The 20,971-nt window shown below is 46.1% G+C and overlaps 1 protein-coding gene across 4 annotated transcripts in view; it reads left to right on the top strand.

Annotated features, from left to right (window-relative positions):
* The first annotated feature begins 397 nt into the window (after positions 1–397).
* The window catches only part of YPEL1 (yippee like 1), a 34,198-nt gene continuing 13,624 nt past the window's right edge, over positions 398–20,971 (top strand). The window contains exons 1-3 of one of the 4 annotated variants that reach the window (XM_070762858.1): positions 398–627; positions 4,504–4,863; positions 14,719–15,000. In XM_070762858.1, coding sequence (XP_070618959.1) covers positions 14,884–15,000 — 117 coding nt within the window. In that variant the 5' untranslated portion in view covers positions 398–627; positions 4,504–4,863; positions 14,719–14,883. Of the gene's footprint in view, positions 632–4,500; positions 4,864–14,718; positions 15,001–20,971 lie in introns of all 4 variants that reach the window. The other 3 variants (XM_070762860.1, XM_070762859.1, XM_070762861.1) reach the window with 3 other exon arrangements.

Below are 20,971 nucleotides of genomic sequence, written 5' to 3'. Positions count from 1 at the left end.
GGAGGACGCCAACGCCCATCATCCCCAGCTATCAGAAGCTCAGTCGTAGGGGGGGGGAAATGAGTGGCTGCTTCCAACGCTACCACGCAAGGGTGGACTCTACAAGAATAACAACAACAAAACAATAGCAACAATAAAACAACAATTAATATAATATAACAAGAAAACCACAACAATAAACATTAATAAAGCTCCGCCCAGCCAGGCAGCTCAGCAGAAGTTATACGGATGCTAAGACCCAGCGGAGGTTCGGCCACGGCGGCGGGAGCGCTCTGCGCCGCGATTGGCTGTCGCCCGCGGCAACGGCGGACGACGGCGCGCGCCTCTTTCGTCGGGCGCTGGGGCTCAACGGCCATCGGGCTGCGGCGCATGCGCAGAACCGCGAGCCCTCCTCCCAGGGGGCGGGGCCGAGGAAGCCCCAAGCAAAACAAAGCCCGAAGCCAGCCGGGCGGTCGCGGCGGCGGCGGCGGCGGGATGAGTCGCCGGCTGCCCGGGCTGAGGAGAAAGCGCGCAGCGGTGGCGGCGTCGGCGACCTGAGAGGCGCGCGGCGCTCTCTATGCCCCCTCCCCCCGCCGCGGCCCCCCCCGCCCAGCTTCGCCCGCCCCCCCTCCCGCGCCTCCCCCGCAGGTGGGTAAGTGGGTGGACGGCGGGACCATAATAATAATAATTTATTAGATTTGTATGCCGCCCCTCTCCGAGGACTCCCTGCCCGGGGGGGAGGCCCTGCTGAGCCTGGACTACAAAGCCCATCTTCCTCGGGGAGGGGGGAGGGGCTTGCTTCCCCTCCCCTTTTGGGTTGGGTGCCTAGACGGGGGGACTACACATCCCATCCTCTTCAGCGCGGGTGGGGGTCCCTGTTAAGAGGCACATGATCCCCTCCCTGGAGATTGGGGGAGCTTAGGAGGGACAGGGAGGATGGGACTTGGTTCCTCTGCCATTGTGGGTTTCTGGGTAGCTTGGACTACACACCCCATCCTCCTCAGCGCGGGTGGGGGTCCCTTTTAAGAGGCCTATGATCCCCTCCCTGGGGATTGGGGGTGTTTAGGAGGGACAGGGAGGATGGGACTTGGTTCCTCTGCTGTTGTGGGTTTCTGGGTGGCATGGACTACACATCCCATTCCTCTCTGAAGTCTTGGATGGCTCCCCGCCAAGAGACCCATGATCCCCAGCCTCCCTCCCTCCCTGGGGATTTGAGGACCTTAGGAGGGATGGACGGGGAGGATGGGAGTTGGTTCCTCTGCTGTTGTGGGTTTCTGGGTGGCTTGAACTACACATTCCATTCTTCTCTGAACTCTTGGCTGGTTCCCTGCTAAGAGACCCATGATTCCCAGCCTGCCTACTTGAAGACTACAGAGGATGAGGAAGATGAGACTTTGTTTCCTTTGCCATTGTGGATTCTTAGATGGATTGGACTAAAGATCCCATCTTGCCCAGCTGAGGATTGGGGAGGTTGGGGTTTCACTCCCCTGCTGCCGAAAGTTCTGTGGTTTGGATTCCACATCCCATCTTCCAGCCTCTGCCTTCTCCCCAACAAAACCCATTCTCCCCAGCAGATGCCTCCCTAAGGATTAGGGAACCTGGTTCTGGGAGGGCTGGGGAAGATGGGGCTTGACTCTCTTACGGCTGCGTGTTCTAAATGGCTTGGACTACAAATTCCATTCTCCTTTTCTTGGCCTGTCTGCACAGCCGCCCAGATCTCATCCTATTTGCTGGAGATTGGAAAACCAATTGCTGGGATGGCTGAGGAAGCCATGTTTCCTGTTTTGTGTGCGCGTGTGTTCTGGATGGACTACAAATCCCATTCCCTTACACCTTTGGGGCTGTCCCCCACCAACAAAGACCTATCGTTCCCTGCCAATGCAGCATTGAGAAAAACCAAACACAATTTATTTTTACTTATTTTATTGGATTTATCACTGCCCAACTCCAGACAGCTTCTGGGAAAGGCTAGACAAGACTGGACTACAACTCCCATCTGCTTCCAATCAGCCAGGCGACTGGCATCCCAGTGAGCCTTGGAAGAAGGAACGGTCCCCCTGGAATCCTCCCCAGCCCTCATCCGGGCCCACCAATCCACTTAAGAGCTGTGTTCAAGTGGGTTGCGCTATAAATCCCATCACGCCCACTGGCTTATATTTGGACTGGGTGCAATGGATTTATGGCGCAAATTTATGAACGCACAACGGCCTTTTCATTACGGAAACATCGGGCATCTTCCAGCATTATTCTATTTTAAAAACCGCACTGCAAAAATATCCGTGCACAAATGATTTGCGAGGACGTTAACGGCCCTCTTGCTCGCGCGTGTGCGCCTGAGACGTTGCCCCCCCCTCTCTTGCACATGCTGAAGCTTCCACCTCCCAAAGGAAGCATAATCTGGATACTACAAGGCGGTGGATCTAAAATACAGCCTGGTGTTAACAACTACAGCCTTGTATTGTGCTATATTATAAATGCACCGTGTTATAAAACTGCAAAACCTTCAGCCTCTTGCAGATTTCACACATGTGAAAAGCTTCGTCGACTGTCCTTGCTGATAAGCTATTATTATTATTAATAATAATAATAATAATAATAATAATAATAAGGTTTGTATGCCGTTCTTCTCCAAAGATTAGGGGCGGCTCACAAGATACAATATAAAACAATGCATACAAACAAATCTAATTACAGTAGTTAAAAACGACACACTAAAAACCCAATATATTAAAATCAATGATTTCATAACCCTTTAAAAAAAAAATATTGACACCCCCACAAACACACACGCACATCTTCCTTTGGAGGCTCAGGTGGCTTTGAGCGATCCCTGATGATGCAATTTGCGATCCAAGTTCTCTCGCTTCGTGGAGAAGGAAAGGAAGACCAGCCGTCTCAATGAATGAAACCCCGTCTTCGGAGAAGAGTCGGACCCTCCAAATGTCATGCGAAATTCCTCGGGTGACTTTAGAGCCCGTCCCGCATTCTCGCCTTCTTAAGGCTGCGGAGAGGAATTGCAGGCCAGTCGGAGAGAGCTGTGATATATACTGTGGCTTGGAAAGGCCGGTAGCGACACAACAGCCGATGCACAATAACAAACGCAAGGCCCTCCTGAGAGAGAGAGTGTGTGGTTTGTGCTGCAGGAGGCAAAATGTGCTTCCCCTTTCGGAAAACATCCGCCGTGTGCAGGAAAAGAGGGGTGGGTTGACGTGAAGAGGAGGCCAGGGACTTGGGATGGACAGGAATTGAGGATGATGGGGCTTTCCCCAAAGCCAGGATTATTGTTGTGCAGTGCATCCCCTGATCTGCAAGGCCTCTAAATTGTGAGTTTTATCGGGAAGGATCCTTTCATCCTAACCTCTCCAGACACATTCCTCTTTTTTTTCCTGCTTTTTATTGTCCCTGAATGGGTTTATTGGTTCATCCATGGAGTTGCTATTGGTTTTTTTTGACCCAGTCCTGTTTTGAAAACAGCAGAGTTGCAAATGTTTCAACTCAGTCCTGGGCTTTCAAGTTGCAAACCAGAGCTGGTCTCAACCAGGTCTCCTTTCCAGCTTCTCAGGGGAGGTTCTGAACTTGGTACCCTTGTAGAAAAGGAGTGGGGGGGCTTAAACCCCCCCCCCCAATCCAGCTGCTTTCCTGGGAGGTACAGGTGGTTTATTTTGAGCATGTGGTAGAGTCATCAACCTCCCTGGGTCTCTTTTATCTTCTCCTCCTGCCTCTGCCCCGTTGTCTTTGGTGAGTGTGCAGTTTGGGGAGGGGGGGGACAGTCTGAGCGATGATGATGTTGGTCGTCTGCTCAGAATCTGTGCATGTTCCTATGACGATCACGGTAAGGCACGGACAGACTGAGTGGGGGGGGGGAGGGGGGGACTCTTTCTACGTGCCGTCCCTTGTCCACTTGCTAATCGGGTCGGAGGCTGCGAGACCGCGGTCGGTGCCCCCGAGTCAAAACAAGGAGTCAAAACAAGGAAGCCCCAGAGGTAGGTGGGGAGGGCGAACTGTCACTCAGAGGCAGCTGATCTCTCTCTCTCTCTCTCTCTCTCTCTCTCTCTCTCTCTCTCTCCCTCTCCGCATTTGCGTCGCTGGGGGCTTTTCGACTCCTTGCCACTTTTTGCCTGCTTTTAATTTGAGGTTGAGTTTGTTTTGGTTTTTTTGTTTTGGTTTTTTTGTTTTGGTTTTTTGGATGGCTTGCAAGCTTTTTGGCCCATGGAAAGCCCTTTGTTGTTGTCCTTTGTTGTTCCTCCATGCAGTTGTGCACGCCGGTTGGGGTATAACCGAGGGGCCACGCTTTACATAATACAGCCTGTTCATTCACCCCCCCCCTCCAGCTCTGTTTCTTCACTTTAAGCCCCCTCCCCTGCCAGTGGCAAGCGGCTTCCTGCCGGTGAGACCAAGCTCTGCCGTAGCTGTTTGTCAACACTGTAGAAAGAACAGCATCTTGGGTCGGCTCTCTTGTTATTATTGTTGTTGTTATTATTATTTTATTATTATTATTTTTCTTTTCTCACTTGGATCCAGCAGGTGCTGGCTGGCTGCAAGAAGGTCTGAACACTGTCTGGGACTCGGTTGCCGCACGTTCGCCTCCTTCTCCAGGTGCCGTGTTGCCTAAACCAGGCTTGGAGGTGTCTTGTCTATTTTTAGCCAGCTGCCTCTTTTTGCAACGGCGGCGGCTACAGGGAGAGAGAGAGAGAAAAAAATTAAAAGTCAGATTCTCCTGCAAAAGCTCCTGCTGCCCACCAAGACCAGGAAGGAAGGAGGAAGATGCTTGGGTGAAAAAAAAAAATCAAGACTTTTTTTTTGCTTGGAGTCCCAAGCGATGCCGGATTGCTTGGGAAACCCCTGACGCGTCCGGGATCTTGGCTTGATTTGGGTTGCAGCCTGGTGAGATCTATTGTTTGGTCCTTTTCCTGGAGGGAGGGGGGTTTGATGTGTTTGCATGGAAAATGCCTACGCTTGTTTTGAACCCAGTGCCCTTTTTTCTCTGTCTCTCTGCTTTGACAGGCTCTGAAATAACTCTGGGTATTTTTTGCACCGGAATGCTAGCAGCGGGTTCAGTTTAGAGGCTTAGAGACCACTTGGTGGGCGACGAATAAAAATAAAGGCAATGGCTTGGCTCCCAATCAATGATCCTTTACAACGTCTGATTTAATAACCAGGGGCGCCTTTTCACCTTTAACAAAGATGAAATATTAAGTTCCCGCTGATTAATCCTAAACATACAAGGGATCGCCGACCCGATTGTAATAGCTCTTATTTTATTTTGTTTTTACCTGGAGCGGCTGTTGGGAGCTTGCCAGTTGTGCTCAGCATATTTTATCAATGAAAGAAAAGGGCTTTAATACTAACGGGTATGAAATGCATATTTATGACGGAGTGGTACGTGTGCCTCGAGGCCAATTCAAGTTTGACCTGTTGCTTTTGCGGGCTGGGTTTGGAGTGGCTGGATTCCTTTATTTATTTATTTTGGCAAACCTTGTTTTTTGTTGCAGGTAACATGCTGAAATATTTGTTTATACATCCGGGTGCAGCCGAGAGCCAGCCCTCTATGTTTGAAGATTGGCTACTGCTTGGCTACCAGCGGCTCTTATTTTCTTTAAATGATGTCATGCCAGTAGGCAGAATTGTACAAGGTGCCTGAATGGAGAGATTTTTTGGAGAATTTTAACAGTGCGCCTCAAAATATTGGGAGCGCATTGCTCCTCTAATAAAGTGGAGGAAAGAAACCAACGATCCGGCAAAGCGATTTAGCCTGATGTAAATTAAAAAATCCATGCCACAACTCCCCAAGAATCATTTTTTAAACAAATAGCTTTTGATCTCTGATTCTAGTGACTTTGGCTGGGCTTAAAATAGATTTTCTAGAAAGCCAAGCCAGTCAATTTGAATTTTCTCTCGCTTTCGAAGCAGTGCTAGCTGCGATGGCTTTTGTGTGTGTGTGTGCGCGGGCAAATGTTTAGGTTGTGTCCTTTGCTTTGTTGTCACACTTGTGCTTTGTCAGATGGCCCTTTTGTTCCAGAAAATTTGCATTGGTCAGGCAGTTAGAAGCAACCCGCCGTTGATATGAGCATGCCTAGCTTTGTGTGGCTTTACTGGAACTGAATTCATCGGGTTTGGTATTGTTGCTGAATTTGTGGTATGGAAGTTGTGAATTTGTGGTATGGAAAACGTAGGAATTGCAGGTACATGCAAGGGCCTTCCCGCTTTGCAAACCTTCCCAGGGCCCAACATCTTAAACATATGTTCTTAGTTGACCAACGCTCAGCCTTGCTGGATGCCATAATCCAGTCCTCAAAGTCTTGATCCCAAACACAATTGCACGATGCTTTCTGGTTTCTATATATCTCCACTTAATCCCTATATTACATTTAGTAGACTTGGTTCATCCCAGCAGGATTTCTAAGCATGGAACCCTTGCTTATTCTCTGAATTTGGTTGTTTTCTTCTGACATCTTATGACCCAACCAGGTAACATCATCAGAGATAGCAGGAGAAAAAACAACCAAGCTCAGAGAGCATCAAGGACCTCCCTGTTCAAACCTGAGCTGCAAATATTCTCTCCTATATTTCTAGATGTCCTAAACAATGGCCTTTTTTGCTTTACAGCATGGGGTTGTTCACCATCTTTCAATTGTAGAACTTATCAAGGAACACACCGTACCATAACTTCGAAGCACACCTGAGTCACAACTCTTTCTTTTTTTTAACACACAGTATTTTTCGGAGTATAAGACACACCGGAATATAAGACGCACCTTAGTTTTTGGGGAGGAAAAGGTTGTGGTTAGCTCTGGCCCAGCTCCTGCCCCAAGGAATGTGCAGGTGGATGTGGGGGAAACATCCACATGCCGCAGGCCTGTTTTGCTCCCGATGGAATCTGCCGACGAAGCCTCCTCTGACCAAGGAAGCGTGAGCGACAGGGAAGAGGGGAGTTTGGCAGACAGCCCAGGAGGAGATCAATCATCTGTATCATCCCTGGATTCTGAACAAGAATTAATGACACATCCACGCATGCATAGAGTGATGCATAGGAGACAACAACTGAAGGATTATTACAGGAAAAAATGAGGCCACCTGTGGTTGGGTGGGGCTGCTGTAATTAGTGCTACAGATAAAAGTGCAGCTTGGTGTTTTAGCCTCATGGCAGTTTATCTGATTCATTGTTTCGTCAAGATCGTGGTTTTTGTGCTGTTCAAGATTGTGTGTGGACTCTCTGGACTTTAGAATTGGACTCAATTTCCCAGTTATTGGGTGAGAAATTGGATTGCATTTAACCTGTGCCTTGTGTGTACCGGACAATCCCTTTGACATTTAAAAAGGGAGCTGTTTCTGTTTTTCTGTTGATAAATACTTTTGGGTTTTCCTTTTATCGTGTGGTGTGTGTCTTCCTGGACTAATTACCCTGTAATTACGGACAGTTGAAACATGCTGGCAGAACAGAAAATAGGGGATAGAATCTGCTTACCAGCTATTCATCTGGCTAGCATCCTTAGTCTGGTCAGTTTCAGCACATTATTTTATCCCCTGGTTAGGGCTTTAAAAGAAACTTTATTTGGAGAGAGAGTAACAATGAAAGAGCTTGCAAGCCAGTAAGAGCTGGGAACATTGTTAGAATCTAGTTAGGGCTGGAAAGAAAAATTCTGAGCAACAAGAAAGCAATGAAAAAAACTGCAAAGACTTAGGGCTTGGAAAACATTCTTTTCAGAGAATAACAATGAAAGACCTTGCAAGCCGGTAAGAGCTGGGAACATTGTTAGCACCTGGTTAGGGCTGGAAAGAAAGATTTGAAGCAAGTAGAACATTAAATAAAAGCTACAAAGACAGGGTTTGGAAAACATTATTCACAGAGAGTAACAGTAAAAGAGCTTGCAAGCGGGTAAAAGCTGGGAACATTATTAGCACCTGGTTAGGGCTGGAAAGAAAAGTTTGGAGCAAGTTAGAGCAATGAAAAAAACCTGCAAAGACAGGCTTGGAAAACATTCTTAGCAGAGAGTAACAAAGAGCTTGCAAGCAATAAGAGCTGGGAACATTGTTAGCACCTGGTTAGGGCTGGAAAGAAACTTACTTGGAACAAGTTAGAGTAAGGGGGAAAAAACCTGCAAAGACTTAGAGCTTGGAAAACATTCTTCCCAGATAGTAACAATGAAAGAACCTGCAAGATAGCACTTAGTTAGGGCTGGGGGGAGGGGGAAGTTTCGAAAAAAGCTGCATTCATAGTATAAGACGCACCTGAAATTTCAGCCTCTCTTAGGAAAAAGGTGCATCTTATAATCCAAAAATATGGTTAAAAGTTTTGAAGTTGAAGTTTCTACATTTTTTTCCCTTTTAGCACCGTTAAAAACTCCTTACTCCTTTAAGTTTTTGACTAAAAACAATACTTCATCGTGGATCATTGCTACACGAACTGGTCCTATTTTTGAAAAAAAATAAAACTCTTCTCATGAAAATGCATAAAATACTGTACTAGTATCTCTGAAAGTAATTTAAAGTAAAGTTTAATTGTGGTTTTACTGTTTTCCATTGTTTTATATTTGACGTATTGTATTATTGTACACTCTTATATTTGACTTATTGTATTATTTTACATGGTACACTGTACCATGTGTGTGTGTGTGTGTGTATTTGTTTTTGTAGATTTTCACATGTATAGGTATGTAGGTCTTGCCATATTCGGGTCTTTTCCCATGTAAAATTGATAGAATCTTGGTGATGTTTCGACAAGGTACTCTAGTCATTTCAGACCGGTGTTTTCAGCTTCGTGCTAGTGCGAACAAAGCTTTTTGTCACACTAGCACGAAGCCGAAAACACCAACTGAAGATGACGAGTGAGGCCTTGTGGAAACATCACCAAGATTCTATCAATTTTACACAGGAAAAGACACGAATACACAAAGACCTACATAGGTACATACATACGTATGTATGTACATACGTACGTATATGTGTAGATTGTTGTGAGTTCGGGTTTTTCCCCGTGTAATATTTTGAGTGTCTTTGCGACGTTTCAGCGAAATCACATTCGCCATCATCAGGCTGAAGTTATTGGCTTTGTGCTGCTTTGCTCACAACAATCTACATACATATACCCGTGAAAGTCTACGAAAACATATATACGCTGCTCAAAAAAATAAAGGGAACACTTAAACAACACAATATAACTCCAGGTAAATCAAACTTCTGTGAAATCAAACTGTCCACTTAGGAAGCAACGGTGATTGACAGTCAATTGCACCGGCGGTTGTGCACATTCAACTTTGTACAGAACAAAGTAGCCAAAGAGAATATTTCATGCAGTCTTTGAGTGTTCCCTTTATTTTTTTGAGCAGTGTGTAATATTTTTAATCTATTCCCTTGTCATTTTTCCGGTTATTAAGTAGTCACAACTTTTGCTTGTGGGCCTTCCTCCCTGATCTTGGCCTAGGTACCCCCCCCTTCCAAATTTCCCATTATCAATGCATTTTTTCAGCCATCTGAGACAGTTTGGGGCAGGGAGGGCCCGGGAAAACCTGCACGCCTTTGAATTTGGTCTTCTTCCGAAACGAGATAGAACAGATGGGCTTTAACTCTCTTGTCGCTCCATCAGTTGCTGTTGTGCTGCCATTTTCCTGCCGGGTTAATTTTTTTTAAAATAAACTAAAAAATTTTTGGGTGGCAGATGGGTTTCTTGAATGCATTTCCAGAATGGATGGGGAAGTGGCAGGGATCTTGATCCCCCTTTTCTCTGGGACGCCTTCTGGCAATTGGGCTGGAGAGCCGAAGACGCCGCAAAAGCCCATCGTGGTTTCTCATCCTTCTTCCTTCCCTCCCACCCAATCCCCCCCTCCCCAGCTGAATCCATCACAACAAAACACCAGCTGTCTTCCCCCCCCTCCCATCATGTGGCTGCTAGAGTCAAATCTCAGAAACTACATCTTTATTCATACTAGAGATTCAAGGCAAAGAAGCGTACCAAGGGAGGTTGGTTACGAGGACCAGAACGTGGGTAAACTCTTGGGATGTGGAAAGCACTGCACGGGGACCTTCACTTTCAACAGAGCCTTGAGCCCAAATCGGATAGGATGGAGGGGAACATTTATTTATTTATTATTTAGATTTGTATGCCGCCCCTCTCCGCAGACATTGGTAGCTCGGGGTTAGACTGTGGGGTCCTTGGTGATCCATAGGAAGGAGGCCACTGAGGAGGTGTCGTTGGTGACCTTTTGAGCTTGGTTGTTTTCTTGCCGACGTTTCGTGACCCAGCTAAGTAACACTATCAGTGCTGGAAGGAAGAGGTTTGAGGAACTGGAGGATTGTATGGGACCTTTGATGCTGTCGGAGCTTGGTTGTTTTCTTGCCGACGTTCCATGACCTAGCTAATAATAATAATAATAATAATAATAATAATAATAATAATAATAATAATACAATTCCATCTGTCCGTCCATTACCCTGGGGGGGGAATTATTGACCTCCTCAGAGAGGGTCTGCAACTTGGACGTCCTCCTCGATCCACAGCTCTCATTAGAGAAACATCTTTCAGCTGTGGCGAGGGGGGCGTTTGCCCAGGTTCGCCTGGTACACCAGTTGCGACCCTATTTGGACCGGGAGTCACTGCTCACAGTCACTCATGCCCTCATCACCTCGAGGTTCGATTACTGCAACGCTCTCTACATGGGGCTACCTTTGAAGAGTGTTCAGAAACTTCAGATCGTGCAGAATGCAGCTGCAAGAGCAATCATGGGCTTTCCCAAATATGCCCATATAACACCAACACTCCGCAGTCTACATTGGTTGCCGGTCAGTTTCCGGTCACAATTCAAAGTGTTGGTTATGACCTATAAAGCCCTTCATGGCACCGGACCAGATTACCTCAGGGACCGCTTTCTGCTGCACAAATCCCAGCGACCAGTTAGGTCCCACAGAGTGGGCCTTCTCCGGGTCCCGTCAACTAAACAATGTCGTTTGGCGGGGCCCAGGGGAAGAGCCTTTTCTGTGGCGGCCCCGGCCCACTGGAACCAATTCCCCCAGGAGATTAGAATTGCACCCTCCTCGCCTTTCGTAAGCTCCTTAAAACCCACCTCTGCCGTCAGGCATTGGGGAACTGAGATATTCTTTCCCCCTAGGCCTTTACAATTTATGCATGGTATGGTTTGTTTGTAGGTATGATTGGTTTTAAAATAAGGGGTTTTTAGTTGTTGTAGTATTGGATTTACATGCTGTTTTTATTATTGTTGTTACCCGCCCCGAGTCTCCGGAGAGGGGCGGCATACAAATCCAATAAATAAATGAATGAATGAATATTATTATTATTATTATTTATTAGATTTGTATGCCGTCCCTCTCCGAAGACTCGGGGCAGCTCACAACAATAATAATAACAATGTTACAATGAAACAAATCTAATACATAAAAACATCTAAAAACCCCATCATTTAAAAACCATGCAACACATGCATACCAAACATAAAATATAAAAAGCCTGGGGGAGGTGTCTCAGTTCCCCCATGCCTGGTGATACAGGTGGGGCTTAAGTAATTTGTGAAAGACAAGGAGGGTGGGGGCAGTTCTAATCTCTGGGGGGAGTTGATTCCCGAGGGCCGAGGCCGCCACAGGGAAGGCTCTTCCCCTGGGGCCCGCCAAACAACATTGTTTAGTCGACGGGACCTGGAGAAGGCCAACTCTGTGGGACCTTATCGGCCGCTGGGATTCGTGCGGTAGAGTAACACCATCAGTGCTGGAAGGGAATGGGGTTTGTGCAGGTGGAGGAGGACTGTGTGGGGTCTTTGATGCTCTCTAAGTTGTGTCTGCAGACTTTTCATGACCCAACTAAGTAACACCATCAGTGCTGGAAGGGAATGGGGTTTGAGGAGGATGTGGAGGACTGTGGGGTTTTTGATGCGCTCTGAACTTGGTTGTTTTCTTGCCGACGTTTCATGACCCAGCTAAGTAACACCATCAGGGCTGGAAGGGAATGGAGTTTGATGAGGTGGAGGAGGACTTTGTGGGGTATTTGATGCTCTCTAAGCATTTCTTGCAGCGTTTCATGACCCAACTGAGTAACATCATCAGTGATATGTGTGGTGGTGAGGGGAGGACTGTGAGCTCCTTGGCGCTTTTGGAGTTTGGCTGTTTTCTTGCAGAAACTGCACTGATGATTTTCCAACCTCCCCCCCCCCCCAATTTTGTAAAGCCCCTGAGGGCAGGGCAAGAAACAATGGATAGAAACTAATTAAGGAGTGAAGCAACCTAGAACTAAGGAGGAATTTCCCAACAGTGGAACAATTCCAGAGGTTCTGGGTGCTCCAACACTGGAAGCCTTTAAGAAGCGACTGGATGGCCACTTGTCTGATGTAGTATAAGATCTTCTGCTTGAGAGGAGGGCTGGGCTAGAAGAGCAGTGGCCAGTCCTCCTTCCGCTTCCACCCAGGTGGGTGGGCATAGGATGGCCTTGAACCACTCCAAAGAAAGCTTTGTGGCTGCATCTCTTCTCTTCATGAAAATCACCCCTCCCAAGTTAATAATAATAATAATAATAGTAATAATAGTAATAATAGTAATAATAATAATAAAAAAATTAGATTTGTATGCTGCCCCTCTCCGAAGACTCAGGGCGGCTCACAACAATAATAAAAACAGTATACAATGGAACAAATCTAATAATAAAAAATATATAAAAAACCCCAACTGTTAAAAACCATACCAAACATGAAATATAATAAGCCTGGGGGAGATGTTTTAGTTCCCCCATGCCTGGCGATATAGGTAGGTCTTGAGTAACTTGCGAAAGATAAGGAAGGTGGGGGCTGTTCTAAGCTCTGGGGGGGAGTTGATTCCAGAGGGCTGGGGCCGCCACAGAGAAGGCTCTTCCCCTGGGGCCCGCCAAACGACATTGTTTGGTCAACGGGACCCGGAGAAGGCCAACTCTGTGGGACCTTATCGGCCGCTGGGATTCGTGCGGTAGAAGGCGGTTCCGGAGGTACTCTGGTCCAATGCCATGAAGGGCTTTAAAGGTCATGACCAACACTTTGAATTGTGACTGGAAACCGATCGGCAGCCATTGCAGGCCACGGAGTGTTGTAGAAACGTGGGCGAATCTGGGAAGCCCCACGATAGTTCTCGCGGCCGCATTCTGCACGATCTGAAGTTTCTGAACACTTTTCAAAGGTAGCCCCATGTAGAGAGCATTGCAGTAATCGAACCTCGAGGTGATGAGGGCATGAGCGACTGTGAGCAATGACTCCCGGTCCAAATAGGGCCGCAACTGGTGCACCAGGCGAACCTGGGCAAACGCCCCCCTCGCCACAGCCGAAAGATGGTGTTCCAATGTTAGCTGTGGATCGAGGAGGACGCCCAAGTTGCGAACCCTCTCTGAGGGGGTCAATAATTCCTCCCCCAGAGTAATAGACGGATAGATAGAATTGTCCCATAAACATCAGGCCTTCTACAGATATTGTGGCAAGCCGTTAATTTCTCACCAACTTCTTCACTGGCTGGACACCCAGGGACGTCCAACTTTTAAGACCTGTGGACGTCAACTCCCAGAAACACTCCAGGGCTGGCTGGGGAATTCTGGGAGGTCCACAGGTCTTAAAAATGCCAAAGTTGGATAAGCTCTGGGTTGCTAGATCTGGGCACGGCTAGTTTAATGAGAAAAAGGACCAGGGGAGACATGAGGGCAGTGTTCCAATATCTCAGGGGCTGCCACAAAGAAGAAAGAATCAAGCTGTTCTCCAAAGCACCTGAGGGTCGAACAAGAAGCAATGGATGGAAACTAAATGAGGAGAGAAGCAACTTAGAACTAAAGAGAAATTTCCTGCCAGTCAGAACAGTTAATCAGTGGAACAGCTGGCCTCCAGAAGTTGTGGGTGCTCCAACACTGGAGGTTTTTAAGAAGATGTTGGATAACCATTTGTCTGAAGTATTGTAGGGCCTCCTGCCTAAGCAGGGGGTTGGACTAGAAGACCTCCAAGGTCCCTTCCAACTCTGTTGTTATTAAGGGAGTTTTAGTAGCATTCTACTTAGGCCATTCGTGGCCCTCCCCTCCAGTTTCATAATTTTTTTGTCTTTGCACCCAGCCTTTTTCTGCATTGGGTTTCCGGTCACCTGAAGGAAGGTAGAAATATAGAAACATAGAAGATTGACGGCAGAAAAAGACCCCATGGTCCATGTAGTCTGCCCTTATACTATTTCCTGTATTTTATCCTAGGAGGGATCTATGTTTATCCCAGGCATGTTTAAATTCAATGACTGTGGATTTACCAACCATGTCTGCTGGAAGTTTGTTATAAACGTCTACTACTCTTTCAATAAATCATATTTTCTCACATTGCTTTTGACTTTCCCCCCAACTAACCTCAGATTGTGTCTCCTTGTTCTTGTGTTCACTTTCCTATTAAAAACACCTCTCCTGAAACTTATTTAACCCTTTATCATATTTAAATGCTTCAATTCCCTCCCTTTCCCTTCTGTCCTCTGGATTATACAGATGAAGTTCATCAAGTCTTTCCTGATATGTTTTATGCTTAAGACCTTCCACCATTCTTGTAGCCCGTCTTTAGACCCGTTCAATTTGATCAATATCTTTTTGTAGGTGAGGTCTCCAGAAGTGAACACAGGTGTGTAGAGATCTGTTTAGATCCTTTTGGGGTAGGATCTGGTGCCCGCATGAAATACTCAAACGAGACCTCCTCCCTCATTTATTAAGCGGGGTTAGGCCTGCAAAAATCTGACCGTCTGACCCCCGTTTTCCTTCCCTTGCAGGTTTTAACAGTTTCTTCGGCATAGCATCTGTGTGGACAGGGCCACACAACCTCCACAACAACGACGGCTTTTGCCTGCATTTTCCAGTGTTTCTTTTGTCAGCAAGTTCAGCAAAATTGTTTCTCCAGTGCCAGCCCGGATCAGACCGAAGAGCCAGCGACAGAGATGGTCAAGATGACAAAATCCAAAACGTTCCAGGCGTACCTGCCAAATTGTCACCGAACCTACAGTTGTATCCACTGCAGAGCCCACCTGGCCAATCACGACGAGCTCATTTCCAAGGCAAGTCGCTAGACCTCATCATGCATTTGCTGTCGGGGGATGCCCCTTACTGTTCGAAGGGCCTTAAACCATACGGGAAGTTAAGACCGGCTTTTACACCTTGGAATTCTCTGCCTAAAATTCGGGGGATTGAAAATGCGGTAATGTGAAAAGTCAAGGAGTGGTGTTTTTCAAACCTGGCAACTTTTAAGATGTGTGGACTTCCCAGAATTCCTCAGCCTGGGGGTTGGAGTCCACACACCTTAAAGCATGCCACCTGGGGAATTCTGGGAATTGAAGTCCACTCCTCTTAAAGCATGCTGGGTAGGGAATTCTGGGATCTGAAGTCCACTCCTCTTAAAGCATGCTGGGAGTGATGGATTGCTTCCCCCAGTGGGTGGGGGACAGTGAAGGTAGTCTATGCACTATTTATTGAATACTTAATAGGGTTTTTTAAAATTATTATAAAGTTTTATTTATAAACATAATTACATGACACACAAAACAAGGACATTTAGAAACATTGGACATTTGTGTAGCAAATCTGTGTTACAGGTTAAGGGAAAATAGATATAAAATTATTTATTATTTATTGGCCAAGTGTGACTGGACACACAAGGAATTTGTAATTGGTGCTTAAGCTCTAATGTACATTAAAAAAAAAGTCCGCTTGTCAAGAAACATGTAACACTTAATGATTGTTATAGGGGTCAAATAAGCAATGAAAAAACAATCAATATTAATAAAAATCTTAGGATACAAGCAACAAGTGACAGTTATACAGTCCTCTTTGGGAGGAAAAGGATGGATAGGAATGATGAGAAAAAACTAGTAGAAATAGAAGTGCAGACTTAGTAAAAAGTTTGACAGTGTTGAGGGAATTATTTGTTTAGTAGAATGATGGCGTATAGGATTAGATATATAAATAAGATCAATGTGTATGACTTGTCTACAATAAATATGTAAAAATAGTCCTGTAATAGCTTATGAGCACAATAAGAATTAATAGTTTTTTTAATTGTCCTTCCTTCTCTAGTACCTTAGTGTGTTCCTTAATTACTTATAAAATAGGAAATAATTAAATAGTATATTTTTACCCATAAACGCTTTAATCATTTTAATCATTATCTAGAACTGAACTTTTATAGCAATGAAAGACAATTGAGCTACTTGCCTAATCTGCTATTTTACTGAATCTCGTAGTTTCAGTACAAAACCTTAAAATGTTGCTGTGCCACTCAACAAATAATGCTGCTTATCATTTGTCCTTTTTATGGCTATTCAAATAATATGATTTAATCAACTGAAAAAAGGGTCCAAGCACCTATTTGAAAGGTTATCTTGGTCGGTAAGCCCCTCCCACCCAGTCACATGACCTTTAAGCCGCCCCCCCGGTCACGTCAAGCCACTCCCCCTGTTCACATGGCCAGCAAGCCACTCCTACCCAGTGACATGACCATCAAACCACACCCACACAATAAGCCACGCCCACAGAGTGGTAGTAAAAAGTTTTGCAGCCCTTCACGGCATGGTGGCTGGGGAATTCTGGGAGTTGAAGTCCGCTCATTTCAAAGCATGCTGGCTGGGGAGTTTTAAAATGTGAAGTCTACGCATCATGAAGTTGCCAGCTTTGAAAAACAGTAGTTTATGATTAAGATTATGCCTTAGAAAAGACAGTGTTTTAAGGTGAATGGTTTAGTTCAGCTTTTTTTTCCACGCTTAGAAATAGAATCCCTTATATAAAACATAGCCAAGGAGTAATCCGTATCCATTCTACTACAAGGACATTTTATTCCCCTTAAACGTCTATGGAGACTCTCAATCATCCAGGCTCCTGGTTGTTCCAAGGGTGCTTTTTCAAGAGGCATCTGGATTTTCTTTGCTTTATTTCCCTCCTAAGTTGTTCAGCATATCAGAAGACACAGGGATCTGAATAACTTTTTTTTTTTAATGTCTTCCTTGGCTTTTTTCTCCCTAATCCATACTTGAAAAGACTTAAAAACTGAAGCCCCTGGAGAACTCTATATTGTGAACAAGATTCTTAGCAGCCCGTTTCCAAAATTCTTTATAATCCTTGTTTGGCTTCTTGAGATTTTTTTCCCCATCCACCCGAAAGCATATTTTTTTCTCTTTGGTGTATCTGGAGCTTTTTCCCGCTGCATTTATTGGAGAGCAATGTTGGACGGTAAGATGGAAAGTCACCTTGTAAGGCCCAGAATTTCCTTCTTAGCATTGACGTAGCTACAGCTGAGATCCATGTAGGAACTCATTCCGCATAAGTAGTCCTTGATTTACAACCAGCGTTCCCTGTAAGCTGCGCGCATGCGCACGCGCACTCCAAAATACCCCCTTGCGCACCCTTTTCCATGGGCGTGCGCTCCCCATCTCCCTGCCAGCCTGCGGGGGGGGGTGTGCGTGGGCAGGGAGGCGCCGGCAGTAGAAGGAAAGGGAGCTGCGGCCGCCCCTGCCCCTCCACGGTGCCTCCGGCCCGCTCACGCCCCTGGCCTCTCGGCCCTGCCCCCTGCTCACCCGATCCGCCCCCTCTCCTCCTCCTCCGCCTCCTGCCTTGGGGCACGACTTCTCCCACAGCAGTGGCTGCGGCTTCTCCTTCTCATCCGTGCTCCCAGCCAGGGGGCTGCGAGAGAGGGTTTTCTCTGCATGCTTCGGGAATGCCCGCCCTGCCCCTCTCACAGCATGCGCTTTCGTCCCGGACTTTCAGCAAGGGGGCTGCAATAGAGGCAAGGCAGGCGTTCCCAAAGCGCTCGGAAAAAGCGCTCTTGCAGCCCCCTCGCTGACAGAGAGAGAGAGAGAGCAACAGACAGCAAGAGAGAAAGAGAGAGTGAGAGAGAAAGTAAGTGAGAAAGAGAGAGAAAGAGAAAGGGGGAGAGAGAGATAGCAAGAGTAGAGAAAGAAAGCAAGAGAGATAGAAAGAGAGTGAGAGAGAAAGAACAATAGAGAGAGAAAGAAAACAAGAGAGAAAGAGAGAGAGCAAGAGGGGGAGAGAGGGAGAGAAAGTGAGAAAAAGAGAGAGAGAGCAAGAGGGGGATAAATATTTATTTATTTATTTATTTATTTATTTATTTATTTATTTATTTTTCTATGCCGCCCAGTCCCAAAGGGACTGCCGCTCAGACACTATACTTTTCCGCTCACACCGAAAAAAAATTAGAGGGAACATTGCTTACAACCGTTCCTTTAGTAGCCATTAGAAATTATAATGGGTTTAGGGAGGGGTGGAAGTGACCTATCACTCTTTCCCACATTTATCCCCACGGTCACGTGATCAAAAATTTGGACGCTTGGAAACTGGCATGTACTTATGATGGTTGCAGTGTGCCAAGGTCACGTGATCCCCTTTCGGACGAGGGAAAATCAGTGGGGGAGTCGGAGTCACCTAACGACCGTGAAACTAACTTAACAACGGCAAATATTTATCTCAGAACCATGGCTGGGAAGGCTGTAAAATGGGACAAAACTCACTTTAACCCCTGCCTTGCTTAGCAACGGAAATTTTAGGCTCCCTTATTGTTCTGTCGGGCTCTCTGGTAGAATCCTCCCAAAAATTCACAGGTACAAACTTCAGACACACACACGTTTGAAAATTCAAAACAATGTTCTTTATAATGGAAATCCACTTAAACCAAGCCCTCTTTTGGTATAGCAAAGAGCACTGTCTCCAAACAAACTGGTAATTTGTACAAGCCCCTTATCAGTTCTGAGATACTTAGCTTGCAGCTGTGAGGCAATTCACAGTCCTTCTTTCACAAAGTGAAACACACTTTGCTCTGGTTTAGTTTCAAAGCGGGGAAAAATCAGCACACAAAAAGTCAAAGTCAATAAAGCAGTTAGGAAACACAACGATCAGATAATCCTCCACAATGGCCAAACCCACAGGCTGCTATTTATAACAGCCTCACTAATTACCACAACCCCACCCAACCACAGGTGGCCTCATTTTCTTTGATAATAATCTCTCAGTTGTTGCCTATGCATCGCTCTCCGCATGCGTGGCTGTATCATTAACTCTTGTTCCGAATCCAAGGAGGAGCTAGATAATTGATCTCCTTCTGAGCTGTCTGCCCCACTCTCCTCCTCCCTGTCACTCATGTCTTCTTGGTCAGAGGAGCCTTCACCAGCAGATTCCACCGGGGGCAAAACAGGCCTGCAGCATGTGGATGTCTCCCCCACATTCACAGTCCTTGGGGCAGGAGCAGGGCCACAGCTAACCACAACACTTATGGTCATAAGTGGAGAACAACCCACCTTTTTTTAATGGCTCTTACTGTGATCGTTAAGCTCATCGTACCAAATTGACAGTTGATTGGTTTTTATTATTTTTCGTTTCCATGCAAAAAAAACCTCCCACAAGCCTCTGACAAAAACAGATCCCAGCACTTTCCATAAAGTGATCAGTAAACTGTCCTGAAAGGTTGTGTCTCCTGGGCATTGAAGCTGTTGTCAGATACAAAAAAAGTAAACCACTAGCAAACCTACAGAATGTTTTATTGATATTTATTTTATTTTATTTATTTATTGGATTTGTATGCCCCCCCTCTCCGTAGACTCGGGGCGGCTAACAACGATAAAAACAGCATGTAACAATCCAATACTAAAACAACTAAAAACCCTTATTATAAAACCAAACATACACACAAACATACCAGGCATAAATTGTAATGGCCTAGGGGGAAGGAATATCTCAACTCCCCCGCCTCGTTTTCCGCCTCTTCTGTTCTGCCCCAGCTAAGAACATAGCAAACACACAGCTTATCTGAACTTATTTTAATTGATTACCAACTACTAGGAACTGTCTTAGTAGAGGTCACACACACACAAACCTAACGGTAGTCTTTTCTTGCAAAAGCCCAACTGTTAATTAGTCGTCATTAACGGCTGGCATAAGTTCAGAAAGTCTTTAAATCATAGAATAACAATTAGTCTTTGATAGCTCACAAAGCTTGGCAAAATGCCCAGAAGTTGTCATCAATAAGTCGAAGCAGATAAGCAGAGCAGAGATTTTCCAGACAGGAGGCCCACGGTGCATACACAAATTTCAAACATTGTTTCCTGCAGAGATTCAGCTGCCTCTGCTATCCTTAAGTAGACTAGGGGAGTGGCCAGTTAGCCCCAAATCTTACTTCTGAGGAGACCTCCTCTGGAGTAACCATTCCTGCCTCTTGACAGCTCTGCACGCTCGTGCATCAGGAAGAGGAGAAACTTCTTCTTTCTCATCACTGCTGTGAGGAGCTGGAGCTTCAGAAGGTCCTGGCTGAACCTCTGCCTCTGGCATGGAGTCCTCGCCAGCCTCCTCACTGTCCGATTCGGGGGCCAGCTACACAGGCCGCTAGCGCATCACCAAGTCAGTTTCCTCTTGAACGGGATCCGCTATCAGCTGCACCGACTGCTGGCGGGCCACAGCATCTACATTGCTGGAATACTTACAAGTATGGGAGCTGATCTGGTGTATGTTTCAGATGCACAAGTATTCCTCGCCTTGCAACTACAAGAGAGCCCCAAATTTCGGTGGCTAAGTGAGACATCTGATGAGTGAGCCTTGCCTCATTTTATGACCATCACTAAGGGAATCCCAGCAGTTGTTCACTTAGCAACCAGTCGGTTAATCAATCCGGCTTCCCCTACTGCCTGATAGGTTGTTACAAAAGGAGAATACATGACCCTTGAGTGGGGGATACTACAACGGTCATAAATGTGAGTCAGTTGCCACGCGGACAAAATTTTGAATTTGGATCACATGACAATGGGGATGCGGCAAACGTTAACTCTGAAAAGAATGGTCACATGGCAAGAAAGATGCTAAAATGGGATGAAATTTCACTGAACAGCTGTCTTATTTACATGGGGCTACCTTTGAAAAGTGTTCAGAAATTTCAGATTGTGCAGAATGCAGCTGCAAGAGCAATCATGGGCTTCCCAAGGTATGCCCGTGTTACACCAACACTCCGCAGTCTGCATTGGTTGCCGATCAATTTCC

Source organism: Erythrolamprus reginae, chromosome 10 (assembly GCF_031021105.1).
Source record: "Erythrolamprus reginae isolate rEryReg1 chromosome 10, rEryReg1.hap1, whole genome shotgun sequence".
NCBI lineage: Eukaryota > Metazoa > Chordata > Lepidosauria > Squamata > Dipsadidae > Erythrolamprus > Erythrolamprus reginae.
This window is presented reverse-complemented; position numbering and strand designations above follow the sequence as displayed.